Source organism: Lissotriton helveticus, chromosome 7 (assembly GCF_964261635.1).
Source record: "Lissotriton helveticus chromosome 7, aLisHel1.1, whole genome shotgun sequence".
Classification (NCBI taxonomy): domain Eukaryota; kingdom Metazoa; phylum Chordata; class Amphibia; order Caudata; family Salamandridae; genus Lissotriton; species Lissotriton helveticus.
The window spans coordinates 972,338,761-972,352,648 of NC_136068.1; the positions used below are offsets into that span (position 1 = coordinate 972,338,761).

Here is a 13,888-nt window from a genome sequence, read left to right on the forward strand (position 1 = left end):
GGGGTGCCAAGAACACATGTTGTTGTGGGGCAGACGCGTCCATATGCTTTCATAGCCGTGCCTCACAGGACTAGAAGCCTATTCTCTGCTTGCAGAGACTGCTCTTCATTTCAGGTCAAAAGGTATTGCATTAATGAAAGTATGAGCTATTGGCGTTGCAAATGATAATGGTTGTTAGTTTTTTTTGTTAAAAAAGATTTCAGCAGTAGCATCAGTAATAAAATAAAATCCACAAAGCAAGAAAAGGGGGCAGTATCTGTAGAGTTGTAAATGGACCTCAATTAGCCACATAAGGTACTGCACTCTTACTTATGCTACAGCTGGGAGGTTTTTTTACAAAACAAAAAAAATCCCTAAATAAAAAAAACATACATTATTTGCAACGCCAACAGCTGAAACGTGCAGTAATGCAAGACCTATTGAATTGCAAATGCTTGTTTGAGTAGCATGTTTTTACTTCACCTCAAGTGCTTGAGCTTCCATCTTATTCAGACAAGGCTACTACGTTACAATCGTACTTTCGGGAAACAATGAGTAATTGTTTTGTTTAAACGAATCTATACAGCAACTAACTTGTTAAAGTGCGCATTCAGTGGCCATACTGTTCTGTGGCACATGTGGACGTGTCAAAAACATAGGATAACAGTTAAGGTTGGTCATAGATCGACATGGATTGTTTAAATGAAGGAATAAGGCAGACACCTTGCTCTTGGGTGTTAATAGTGAACTGTTTATATTATGAACCAGCTTGGTAACAAATTGCACAGAAACAGCTACAATGTACACAGCACATCACAATATAATCAAGCTGTAATGACTAATATGAATTGCACACATGCAAAGGGTTAAAAGCAGAATTTCCTTTTTCTTAAAGAAAGATAAAATAAGCATACTATCATGTGACATTTCCAACTTAAAAACAAGCGGCATGTCCTTGCTGGTTGCAAGTCTGCAGCGAGCGAGTTTGATCTAGTTCTGTGCTTCTATTTACAGGCACATTGCAGCTCTATTTACAGTTACTCCAAGTTTGGAGAAAACGGTTTTGGGACCTTATGAAGAATTGTTATAAACCTACTGGCATTTATTCTGCCTGCAATCCATATTTGTGAGACAAATCTAAAAAAAACACAAAAACACATGCTCTTATTTGCAACATTTGCGTTCGATAAAGGTAGTGTTACAATATATTTAAACTATGACCTGAACAGTTGGTTAAATGTGGAGCTTGGGAGTCATTTGATAAGATAGCCTAGTGGTGTAGTGTACCTGCTACACTGATCAAAGTGTAATCGCCAGCACATAGGTTTAAAATACAAGCACGACAGACACAACCTTCTATCCTTCGGGGACTGATAAGTGACTGTATTTCCCAAGGTTGAAAGTGCCAGTTATAGAACAGGTCATCATTATTTACCTTTTTTCCATAGACAAAAGTCAAAGCTAGGAACTGAAGCATTGCTCTTCAGTCGAGGAAAGTTAGATTCTTCTTCCTATTTCTAGGATTGCTGGGACACAGTTTCAAGGGGTATAGTCTTATGATTATCATTTAATAAAAGCAAATAAGGATTCCACTACTGTAACTGAATAGACGTGCAGAAGAATAAACAGAGCAATGTCTTCTTTTTTTACAGAATTTAGACACCCAGGTGAATTTAACTCTAGTGCAAAACAAAATCATGTTTGCTCACTATTATTATGACAGAGCGCCTATAGACACCACCAGGAAATGGAAAATAGTTCACCAGGCACAGCGGCATAGAGTAGTGAAAGACCAGATCCCAAGCCTTTATATAAGGGGTGTGTAAGAGTCCCACAGTCCCAGGATAGGATACATTCTGATAGATGATATAAAGTGAATGACACCAATTGGCCAGGTAATTAACTAGTCTGCACCTTGCGGTCGCTTGACTTATCAAATTAGCTGCATAATTATTAGATTTGGCTTTTATGTACAATAATCGTTTTTTACATTTTACTACTTTAAGGCAGACGTATGCTGTGACCTGGAGTAATCCAGGGGGTGTGACATTGCATACACACATAACTGACCGAGTTAATACAGATTTATGTGGTTGGAAACAGGCATCCCTTAATGGCAAAATGAAATCCTGGTCTGTTTGGTTCCTCTTTGGCATTCAGAATAGTTCAGGTTCCATTCGGTCAATGAGAGAGGCCTGTCACCAGTCTCCAAACCCTTTGATCAGAACACGGGACACACAGTAACTCTTAAATATGAGAGAAAGCCATCACAACTCCAGAGTATTATCTCTGTAGATGGCTCTGGGTCATTGTGTTATCTCCTTCTTCACAGAAGATAGGAGCCTCGAGCAATGGTAGGGTTGGGGGTGGCGAGGATCCTCAGTGCCCTCTACAGAGCCAGGTGGCAGATCCTCATGGGCTCTCGGTTTAGCTGTCCATCACTAAAGCAGGTGCTGAAGAAGGGGTAGAACCGGCCCGCCTGAGCATCTTGGAACGTGAAGAGATGCCTCATGTCCTCCGCGTTGTAGAAGCCCACCGTACCCTCTTCACAGGACAGGTAAACTCCCACCTTCCGCGGGCGCGTCTGCAGCGTGAGGGGTGTCCAAGGATTCGAGGCAGCCCAGTACTGTGTACTGTTCCTTAGGCGGAGGGTCCAGTAGCCGTTCTCTGGGCACAGCTTGACCTTGGCTGCCCGGTCCACGTGGTCTGCAGCCACGCCAAGGTCCCACTTGGTCTTGTTGCCCACCCAGACCTCCCAGTAATGGCTGCCGCTCCGGAAGCTCTCAGAGGCCAGCACATTCACGCACTGCTGGAAGCACTTGGGGCTGACCTGGACTGCACGTGGCTTGGGGACTTCCGTCACCTCCTTCAGGTCACCGGAGAAGATTAGGTTAGGGTGCGCTGATTCTTTGTCAAAAGTCAGAGGGGCCGGAACTGTAATGAGAAAATGGGGAAACATTTTTATAACAAGAGTCATGCAAGCACTTTTGTGGCGGAATGTTTTTTTCTCGCTTGTTCAAGAGCTTTTCTCTCCCTAGTGCTCGGAACCTTATGCCACCTGGTGTCGAATACAAATCATGCATACAGCTTACATATAATCCGGAGGCCGATGCTTGCATTTAGATTAGCCAATACACACTATTAGCATGCGGCATTTGATGTTACTAATTACCAGCCCATCCCCCTTGTAATCTGCTCTGACAATTTGGAACGGTGAAGGCAGCGATTGCGCAGTAAGGGATGTTACAGTTGTAACTTCAATGGCAGACCCCCTCAAGATCTCCTCAATTACTAACCCCCGCCTCCATATACTGCCACCTTTATAGAAGAAACACGTAGCTTAAGAAGCCAGTTTATCTAAAACATACTGAGAAAGAAAAGCCCTGATCAGATGTTATAATGCAATTAAAGCTGCATGCAGAGTTTGAGCTTCACTGATCGTGAGAGGCCCACCATGCCCCAGAGAGAAGGCTCCTGATTACTGAGTGCTCGCTGCTCAATGCACTATAGTGCACTCTGTGTGATATTAATGCTCCACAATATCACACCTAGTGCACCGCGCTCAGTTCCCGTGGCCTGTATTGAGCCCAGTAGTGAACAGCACAACGGAAGTACTGAGTCCCATTTGGGCAGCCCCAATGTAGAGGGTGCCGGTCTGTGGTCTACAGTTTGGTATGCTTTCTGATTTTGGAGACCACAACTAGATTATGAGGTCATGTTTGGGTAGCCACACCAGAGTATGGTTTCCTGCTCTGAAGACTATCTGCAATAATGAGTCCAGGTCTGGAGTCACAACCTGAGCCCTGTGCACAAGGCTGGTGGTCCCCACCCACCTCAAGAACAAAAAACACAACACATTTGCACTTAAAGTAAAGAGGCTAGATACACATATTGAAATTCATTAAAGCACAAACATGTTAAAAGAGGTAGCTTTATTAAGAGAACAATACCCTGGGAACCGATCCCTATGAGACAGAGCGAAACATGGATAACCTTGAAAGGGGTGGGGAAGTCCTTGGGGAGTAAAGCCACCATGTCATCCCGTGCAGACCTGGAGGTCATGTAAGGCCTTGGTGTGCCAGCAAGCAGGACATGGGCAGGACACTGCGGATCTGACATTAACATGCTGAACGGGGCAACTGTTTACTTTCTATTCTTCACACTCCCAGAGTAGGTCACTTTGCTCTCCTCAGGGTTTTGGCCCATACATTTTCAGGACCGTTGAATGCTCTTTCCTGAGTCCTGAAATTCTCCTAGCTTCAGTAAAAGTATAAATCACCAACCAGACACATTAACATTACACTCACGAAACCCACTGCACAGGGGTTTACAGTAAAGAAAATCTGTTGTAGCCAGGGCTTTAAGCGGGCCGCATCCCTCGGAATCTCAGACCCGTTAATAATTAAAAATGGAGAGTGAAACGGGTCCCTATCAGGCCCCATATTCATATCTTTAACCCTACTGGCAAATAACACCGATCCATTTCTGAAAAATTAATGGGAAATCGCCAAGGTACTCCACGTCAGTGATTTAGTTTTTGTTTGTATTTCACGTTCTACTAAATATCGCAATAAATACAAGTGGCGCACTATAGGGATCACAAACATGTAGCTTACATGTTAAAGCCATGGCTTTAACTACTTAGACCACAGCCCTTTTAGAGACCCCTGCCTTTCTGCATCTCCCTTAAAGCTCTGGTTGTGGCATCTGGCAGGATGCAAGCGAGCCCTCCCCAAGTGCAGACTAAATGGTAAGGGTATGTGCATATACTGATGAACATCAGAGTCGGCCTGGACCAAAGGGAGAGCCGCATCTTCCCAGCAGCCTTGGGACTTTAAATGACCACGGGAGCTGATGAAAATTAATTCACTAGTCAAGCACAGGCTGGCAGACCAAAGACTCGACCCAAACTCCCAGGACGTCAAGCCCACCTTAGAGGGTTACTTACTCCTAACATAGATTTTTTATGTTAAAATTACAATTCTGACAATCGTTTTGGGCCAATAAACCCGAGAAACAAACATTTTTATATCTTAAATTGTAATATTCTTCACGGAAAGAGGATTGGTTGTTCTTAAAATGATGCTCTTTTCCCCTCTCCCATCTCCCCCGTCACACGAAAGTAAAATCAAGGCCCTCTCCTTCTCTGCCATATACAGACTACTTGAAGCCGAATGCGTCTGAGAGTAAGAGGTCTGGTTCTGTCGTTGTTCAGGGAGACCCTGGGGGCATCACTTTGCTCGCTGGAAATTAATGACGTTTTTGGGAGGCAGGCCTAAAATGAGGAACCCTGAGGAAGCAGACATTCAACTAGTCCCAAAAGAAGCGCTCTTATTGGAGTTAGACTTACTCTAGTCAGTTTCAATATAGTGTAGTCAGAGGATCTAGTTCTAATCCGAAGTCTGCCACTAGCTCACATTGTGTGAGCCTGGAAATCAAATCATCTTTACTGTTCAGACTAGGCTCGCACGTGGGTAGCAGGAGACAGACAGACATTAGCAGTAGTCGGGGACTTCTATAGGCGGGTACCTGGGCGAATGGACTTCAGCATCTTCCTCCACATGGTGTACTGCAGTGGTCCAGAGTACCTCTCGATCCACAGGTCCGTGTTGATTTCAGGTATCGGTGGTAGGGGTGCAGTGGGCCTGAGGGGATAAAATAGAAGGCAGATATGAAAGTAAAATGGGAAGCAAAAGAGGAAAAACAAGAATATCCAGTGTTCCATATTGACACACTTCTGGTTGGACGTGTTCTTAAGCTCTGTAGAACGCTCCAGAGACTCATCTATTTATGGAGGGGCACTGCTCATCAGGGGCCTGGCAAATGTAGATCTGCTGTGTTACCCGGAGGTCCAACTATCTATATGAACTCCACTAACACACCTATACGCAGTGATGCAAACGGCACAGCCAACCGTGCATCAGAATTGCTCTAGAACATAAGTTATCTGTACATTTGTGGTATTTCTCAGCTCCACACTGTAAATAGCAATTATTCTTTTCAGGGATAATTGCAGTGGTTTGCACTGGAATATCTATGTGCAGTATTCTACAATGACAACTGTAATGTAATCTTCTCACACACAACTATCTACAACGGTTTCCAGAGGCAAGCACATCTACAATATTTGTAGGACAGCAGCTATTTACAGCTCTGTAGCATTCACCAATAGCAGAACGTTTTGCAGCATTCTTCTGTGGCACAGACGCCTATAGATTTGCGGTGTCCACCAGTGGTGCACCAATGCTGCATGCAGAGCTCTCAAGCCTCATATTGATCTACGGATCTCCAATGTCCGGTAGTGATATCTAGTAGAAAGAAATCCGATTAGCCATCAACTGACATCAAACCAGAAGTGATAGGCAATCACATTCCCTGTCAGGTCCATTCAGCTAGTGGTCCCTCAATGTTGTGCGGCCCTCAAATGATCGCCATGTATCTTCTGTCAGGAATCTCTCTACCCTTATTCCGCATCCATTGCAGGGCAGAACCTCTTACAACCTACAGACACCACTGGCTGCCACTCTTGACTGTGTCCTTGACATTGGTGGTTGCTTGTGTAGTGTTGGGCCTAGTGGCTTAAGGTAACAAACCTGCCCTATTTTGGGGTATGAGCAATGCCGGTTAACCCTCATCACTGGGATTCAAAAATTCACCTCAATAGTTTGGGGATTCATGTGAAACACGTTCATGATCTTGCCCCTTACACACAATCATAGGTTACCACAGCGTGACAGCCCTTCTTATCCCATGCTTAGTATTAACCAATACTACTTCCTGGTATTTTAGAGAATTTAAATCAGAATGCCTTTAAAAAAAAAAAAAAAAAAATATGAGTTGCCAATCCCAATGGACCGACTCCAGCATTTATGGGGATTCTTAAGAGGAAGAGAGGGGTGTTGCAGTAACTTCCAAAAATGTCAACTGTGAGTTCTGTTATTTGTCCCCTCTGGCACAAATGCTACTACAACCCCATGTGGCATTTCCACGGGCTTTTCCTATGTTTGCTCTTCCATCACTTCCCTGATGACATCATTCTATTCCTGACTCTTGACTCATCAATTGAGCCCGACATATGAACTGTGAATGGAAATTAGCTCTGCTGTAGTTACGTGCTGGGACTAATCGGGTTCTGTCAAACACTTTATGCAGGGTGAACTTGCCCAGGGAGATCTGACAGCAGGCCTGCTACCCTGTTTACAATTGAAAACACTGGTCTGGGGAAGCCATTACCTCTCCATGGCCTCAAATTGGTATGGGCCAGCCTTGTTTTTTTTAGGATGAAGTTGGCCTGTGAGAACAGGCTGCCGGCCTGATGGCCTGTTTTCAACTGCAAACAGGACACGGAGTAAGTGTCACCTGTTCCAAGCCTCCTTCACCTTCCTTTTCGAGGGTAAAAAAGGCCCGAGGCAGCTGACCCAATGACCTGTGAACAATTCCTAACAAGGTCTGGAGCAGGCGTCACTTGTCCCAGTTCTTGTTTGGATGCAGGGGGCAAGTCGACGCCTGCCCAACCCCGTTCGCTATATGAACATGGCACCGAGTCAGCAGTAAGTTGTAAAGGGCTTCCTCCACCCTTTTTTGTGGGTGAAGGAAACCTGGGACAGCAGACCATGTCCATTGTTTGTGATTGGCTCACTGGGCCGCAACAAGCAGGCCTGGCACAGCTTACACATTCAACCAGGCCTTGTGGCCTGGTTGAATTTGCGAAATGAGTACAGTGGCAACTGTCAGCTGTACCAGTACTCATAAACCCCCCCTTTTTGAGGATGAAGAAGGCCTGGGATAGCGGACAGCTGGCCCAATAAAATGTGCAAGTGATATAAAAAAAAAAATCCACAAAGAGAGCCTAAAGAAACTGCCAAAGTATGACACTTTGTCAACTCTGTTTAGTAATGGATTTTTCATCCCTCCAGGTGTTCGCAGATACCAAAAGATGTATTAAGGAAAACTACGGCTTGCTCCAGGGTAGGAGTAAGGGCCGGAGGGAACTTTTTTATTGCCGCCTAAGTGTCAAGGAGTGCGGGGGGGGCTAATTTAGCCCTACCATGCCCACAGGCAGGGGAAGGCTTTTAATGGCAGAGGCGAGGATTTATGTTCCCTTGACCTGCTCATAGACAAAGGGGATTCCTCTTGTTAACCAACAAAAGAGTTGGCGCATGGCACAGATGACCACTGCAACGGTGATCTCTGCCACAACTGCGAAGAGTACAAGGTTTACACACGTGCTCACATGGAACTCATATGAAAGAAATACAATAAGGCAGTAAAATAAATGTCAATACTCAATATGTGAAAAAATGAGAACCAGGTTGTAGAAGAAATTCATCCGAATTTAATATATGTTAAACAGGAAAAGTAAAATAAAAGCGTTAGTTCTCATTATCTCATGTAGGACCCTGTTATGAGGTTTCAAACTTTGTTTGACTAGTACCAACCATTCTTATTAAGTCAGAAAAGTTCCCACATGAGTCATTGGAGTTTGGCGACCTGTATAAAACGGTACGGTTTCTCAAATCCTCCAAAGTAAATGCGTGAATTATTCAATGCTGGGGAAAGGCCTTCTGAATCTCAATCCAGAATTGTTTGAAATGGGTATCAACAAGCAGGAACTGAACCAACAAAAATATCAACCTGAGGTACCCAAGGGGAGGCTGACGGCCAACTTCTTTTTCGCAGCAACAGATGTCACTGTTTACTAGACCAGACCCTCAATACTACACTTACACTATCTAGGTGGTATTGACCACCAGGGTATAGAAACCCTCAAAATGAGGGTTGCTGGGACAGGCGTGAAAACTCCCACAAAGGCAAAGTTCTGATGATGGGATATATTCTGAAGCAACAGAAAATCGAGACGAGGTGGCACATCTGTAAGAAGAGCTTAGTTCTCAACATTTAATTCACAGAATCCTCTAGAAAATCTTAAAATCTAGAGCCTAATTAATTTCTTCCAGGCAATTATTTTTCTGAGGCCAACTAAAGCGCTGAATTTCATGATGTATACGAACACCATCTAAGTTGCTCGCGGTACAGAACCCCATTGCAAATAATGAACAGCATGAAACACTGACACATAGGCCACAAACTTCAACCTAGCCCAAGTGTATGTGTAGCGATACAATTATCTGTTTTATAGAAAACCAAGTACAAAATGTAGCAGAAAAAATATTTTATACAGAACTGTACACAAATACAAGATGCTCACGTGGTTGCAAGATAAATAGTGCCTTCTACTCACTTGGTCTTCAGATTATCCACCTAGAAAGGAAAATAAAGAAAACCACATCAATTAAAAAATTTCCTGACTCTCCAAATCGGACTTTTGTGTCATCGGAACATTAGGTAAACATCATCAAAAACAAGTTATCTCGCCAACCGTTTCTTTGAGTGGTCTTCAGGAAAACCGCATTAGTGTGAAGTTGGTACCTGTACCTCATCAATATTTGTTTTGAAACGCAACTTAATTCCACTTTTGCAGTTTCTAGCTGTACCCTGTATTTATATTAACCAATGAAATGGGTCCCAATTTGTCCACCTTTAATCAATGCATGGCAGAGATGGAGCTGCCCGATTTGAATGGCCAGGTGCAAGCCACACGGAGATGTCGTCAGGCGGAAGTGATCACCACTGAGCCATCCTGCTGGATAATCCAGACCGCGCAATAATGGTGCGAGAGTAAGTAAGGAGGGATTAACAAAATGCTGGGAAGAATTTAACATTTTAAGTGTCTAAATACACAGATGAGATCAAAAGGTACATATGAATTGAGCACTGAATAACAGAAAACTAGACTTAAGAGAGCCTGCCAGGGGCACATTACAAGAAAATGATTGTAGTATTAAACTGCATTAGAGTTCATATTTTGTTCATGGTACATGTTGTATATGACAAAAGGTTCTTGGGATTTTGGCCTACCGCTTTATTATTAAAGCCCAATGACCAACTGCCATTTTGCGTGCACGCTCATTACTAGAGTCCCAGTCAGTCAGTCTGTGGCAGAGAGAATGAAGAATTCTAGGAGTGGTGTTAGAGGTAAAACCGGAGTGCCGAGGAGGCACAACATTCATCCAGCACAACTGAGATCAGTTACTGGTTGGGGCGCTGGAAATAGTGGAGTTGGTGCCAGGAACTGCTAAAGGCCAAAGGTTGTGCCCAGAGTCCACTGAGCATGGCCAAAGAGTGTGCCCTTCAGGCTCGGAGCGTTGGCCAAGGCCAATCTCTGTGGCCAAAGGTCAACATGCAGGACTGGGTGTGGGAAGGCAGAGGGTGCTGGGTGTTGCATACGGTCCGCCCTCACACCCACAACCTGCTGCAGAAGGTTAAAGGACCCTGGGGCGGGGGCTCTGGTCGAAGGCTACGGTGACAGACCACCTTCTTCACATATATGAAGTTGGAGCTGGATGAAGAGGTATTGGGTGCGCCACGTACTAAGCCCATGTACACCTTAAACATTGGTTAATGTCCATCATAAAAATATAAACATAGCACTATAAAATCAAATGTTCTCAAAATTGAAGCTCAGGTTCTTTAATTGCAATGCACAATAGTTTACGTTATACAGAAAAACATAAATTCACATAATTTTCAGTTGAAGGGATAATCTAGTTAAATTCCAATCGTACCCCCCATATAATTGCGGATGATGTGACAAATAAAAATGCAAATGACATCACTTGAAACCGCAGGCTTGCTCTTTAAAAAAATCTGTGGAAGGGTAGGTTAAACAAGCCATGCTTCTATATGGATTCTTTACAGTGACAAGGATGTTTGTTGAAAAGCCTAGGCCAATGGCCATGCACAGCATGCTAAGGGGAGGAGGCACTAAGTGAATGCCTGGGGTTTACTGAGTGTGGCCGATAGATGTGCAAAGCAAGTTCGGAGAAAAATGAAGTGTTGACACTGGGTCTGCTTGGAGCATAGGGTCTGCATCAGGAGGCTCATAGGCATAGCCAAGGGTAGGAAGCTAAAAGGACCTGGGTGAGGGGTCCCAGCATGCAGGCCCCTGATGGGCCTGAGTTCACAAGGGCCTGGTGAACTCTGGGTGAAGGAGTGTTGTCATGTAGTGAAGTATGTGTGGGACACACTTCTGGACATAGGGGACAGAGGCGGCCATGTGTGCTCACCATATTAGACCTGTCCGCTGCAGTTCACAAGGAGGAGAACAAACAACTTTTAAACCAACTTGACCAGATGATTGGTTTACGGGAAAGGGCATAGAACCGTCTCCAAATTGTTGATCACTGGCAGAAGGAACCAAGTTAAATTAGCACATTCTGTTTCTAATCGGCTATATTTTATGTGAGGTAACCCAGGAACCTGCTTGTCGTCTTGGCTTTCTTATTAACATGGGTGGTCACAGATTGTGGTCTACATATTTTTATTTAAATTAACAGTCTATGTTTATTTACTGTTGAACTAAAAATCATTTGCATAAGACATCCTGTACAGTAACTGAACATTCTTTGCATATTAAGAACGTGGTATGTTTGAAACAGCAAAGTTAAAGCTTTCCTATATTTTACAGGTATACTGAATATCTTTGTCTTCAGAATTCATAATGCCATAGTTCATTAAAACGTTCACATATACATTTCTTATTATTTGTTCACCACTAACAGGGATAACGTCTTCTTTTAAAAGAGGCACAACATAACCAAATGTGTTTTTATGTTTCGCCTTCTTGAGTAAGACAACGTCTTCTTTTAGCCACACAGTTTCTCTGGATATATATGATGCTTCGGACTTTGCTCCAGCCCTGCCAGATTTCAAGAGGCATCAGTCTATCAAAAAAATCGTTTTTTTCTACTGGGCCAGGAGGTGTGTTTTTGGCAGAGAAATCAATGATATCATATATTGGTATAAAACAAGAATCAAGAAAATGGGAAGATACTTTGTATGACAATGCCAATGTACAGGGTGTGGGGGATTAAGGTGGTAGACAAGTACCCGTTTATGTCTCACTGTGCAGCAGGCCTCAAGGGAGTATCTCAGCGGAGCTAGGTCAGCGTTATATCTATTTACATTGTGGCATCTGCTGCACATATGGACACAGTTGTAAATTATATATGACCAGACCGACCTCGCCTTGGAGAAACCTAGCACACATCTGGAGAAGAATTTCTCACCTCCAGGAGGAACGGATCACCACTCTTGACCATGGTCCGAGCGATCCCTTTGATGTCCCTCTCCAGCTCCAATATTCCATGTTCTATGTTCTGGATGTGTGATCGCAGCATGCTCAGAGCCTTCTCCTCATCCTCCCTCAGTTCTTCTAGAATACCGCTCTCTTCCGCTTGAAGGATTTGATGCAGCCACTGAAAGTTTTCCTGGATCTTTGCAATGAGATTCTGAGTGGTCTTCTGCAGTAATGGAGAACATGCAATACAAGAGAACATTGGCTCAGACCTCAGGCTTCGAATGAGAGGAAGATGTGACCCAGAATTAATTCACATGCAAAACAGTGCAGCACAGATCAAGGTACGAAACGGCACAGAAAAAGTGGAATCACTAAGAAACCAGAAAGAAAGGATAATGAGAAAATATTGGCGGCCAATCTAGATAGTCAAAAAGACGAAAGACCAAACAAAACAGAAGTTGAAAACATAAAATAAAGAGAGAACAAGCAAAACATGGAATGTATGTAGAAATCAAGAAGAGAAACATACATATAGGAAATAAAAAGAGAAACATAACTAATGAATAATACAGAAATAAATAAGATAATGAGAAAGAAGGCAACATTTATTAAAACGAAAGAACGAGACTAAAAAGAGAAAAAGTTAGAGTGGAAAGAAAAGGAGTAAATGCAGAAATGAAGATACTGCAAGATATAATGGAATACGGTAATGGAGAAAAGTAAATAAATAAGAGTATGAGCAGAAATGAAGCAGTTAAATAGAGAACACTAGAATAACAATAATGAAAGCAAAGAAGGAGCAGTAGATGAGAAATGAAAAAGCAAGAGTGGTAGCAGTGCATTTGCAATGCTTGAACTGTTGAATGGAAAATATTGTGTTATATTTTCCAATAAGTGGAAATTGGAAAAATGAATAACAACGTAGTACGGTTCAAACTCCAAAGGGGGCAGGCACCAGGTATAAATATTGAACCTCAGACACAATCTCTTCAGTACAGTTCTGGACCTGTGGACACTCTGCCAGGAAGAAGCACTGCTGTGCTGCTCAAACGACCGCTATTCTGTTGGACTGGTGCTCTGTGGAGTTACTACTTTTCTGGATTACTGCCTCTCTGGTCAGCTGTCTTGCTGCCCTTCAGCATGAGAAAGAGGGATAGGACCTACACCTGAATCCAGGGCTTGAAGAATAACTCCATGGGCTAGTCTGCTGGCCTCCTGTTCAGAGTCCCAAGGACATAAGAGGCTCCAAACCACCTGAACCAGCACCCAGATCCAGCTGGAGTAAGCCACTGACCCCCAAGTGGTGCCCCTCAGGATCTGGAATCTTGATGTGGCCTCAGTGGAGATAAACTGAAGTTTTTGGACTCTTCGCAACCCGTTATGTCAACCCAACCCTTTTGCGCGACACCATCAACCACTTGCATGGAGCATCACTGCAAAGGTCCTTCCTGACCATTCGCGACAACTGGTCTTCGCACTAAAGCGGCGACCTTTCATGACGTCTGGCCTGCTTCCCTGCTTCTCGCATCCCCCTACACTGTGTACAGGCCTCTCTGTGCTGAGAAGGTAACTTTTTTGCTAGACTAACCTGGTCACTGTATTTGTCCGCACTCCATCACGTTTGGCCTAAACTTACGAACGTCCAGTCTTGCATGACCAGAAAACTGCAATTGGGGCTATATCCATTTAAATCTTTAAAATTCCATATCTCTGGTTCTTATTACTGTTTGAAGTGCTGCATAAACACTTTACACATTGCCTCTAAGTTAA

At 43.6% G+C, this 13,888-nt stretch overlaps 1 protein-coding gene across 5 annotated transcripts in view; it reads right to left on the reverse strand.

Annotated features, from left to right (window-relative positions):
- Positions 1-709: 709 nt before the first annotated feature.
- LOC144769460 (zinc-binding protein A33-like) overlaps positions 710-13,888 on the reverse strand; it is a 33,285-nt gene continuing 20,106 nt past the window's right edge. For all 5 annotated transcript variants that reach the window (XM_078653568.1, XM_078653566.1, XM_078653569.1 and 2 more), the window contains 4 exons: positions 12,108-12,341; positions 9,221-9,240; positions 5,509-5,624; positions 710-2,913 (listed from right to left, as the gene is read on the reverse strand). In XM_078653568.1, the coding sequence (XP_078509694.1) occupies positions 2,369-2,913; positions 5,509-5,624; positions 9,221-9,240; positions 12,108-12,341 (915 nt within the window). In that variant the 3' untranslated portion in view covers positions 710-2,368. The remainder of the gene's footprint in view (positions 2,914-5,508; positions 5,625-9,220; positions 9,241-12,107; positions 12,342-13,888) is intronic.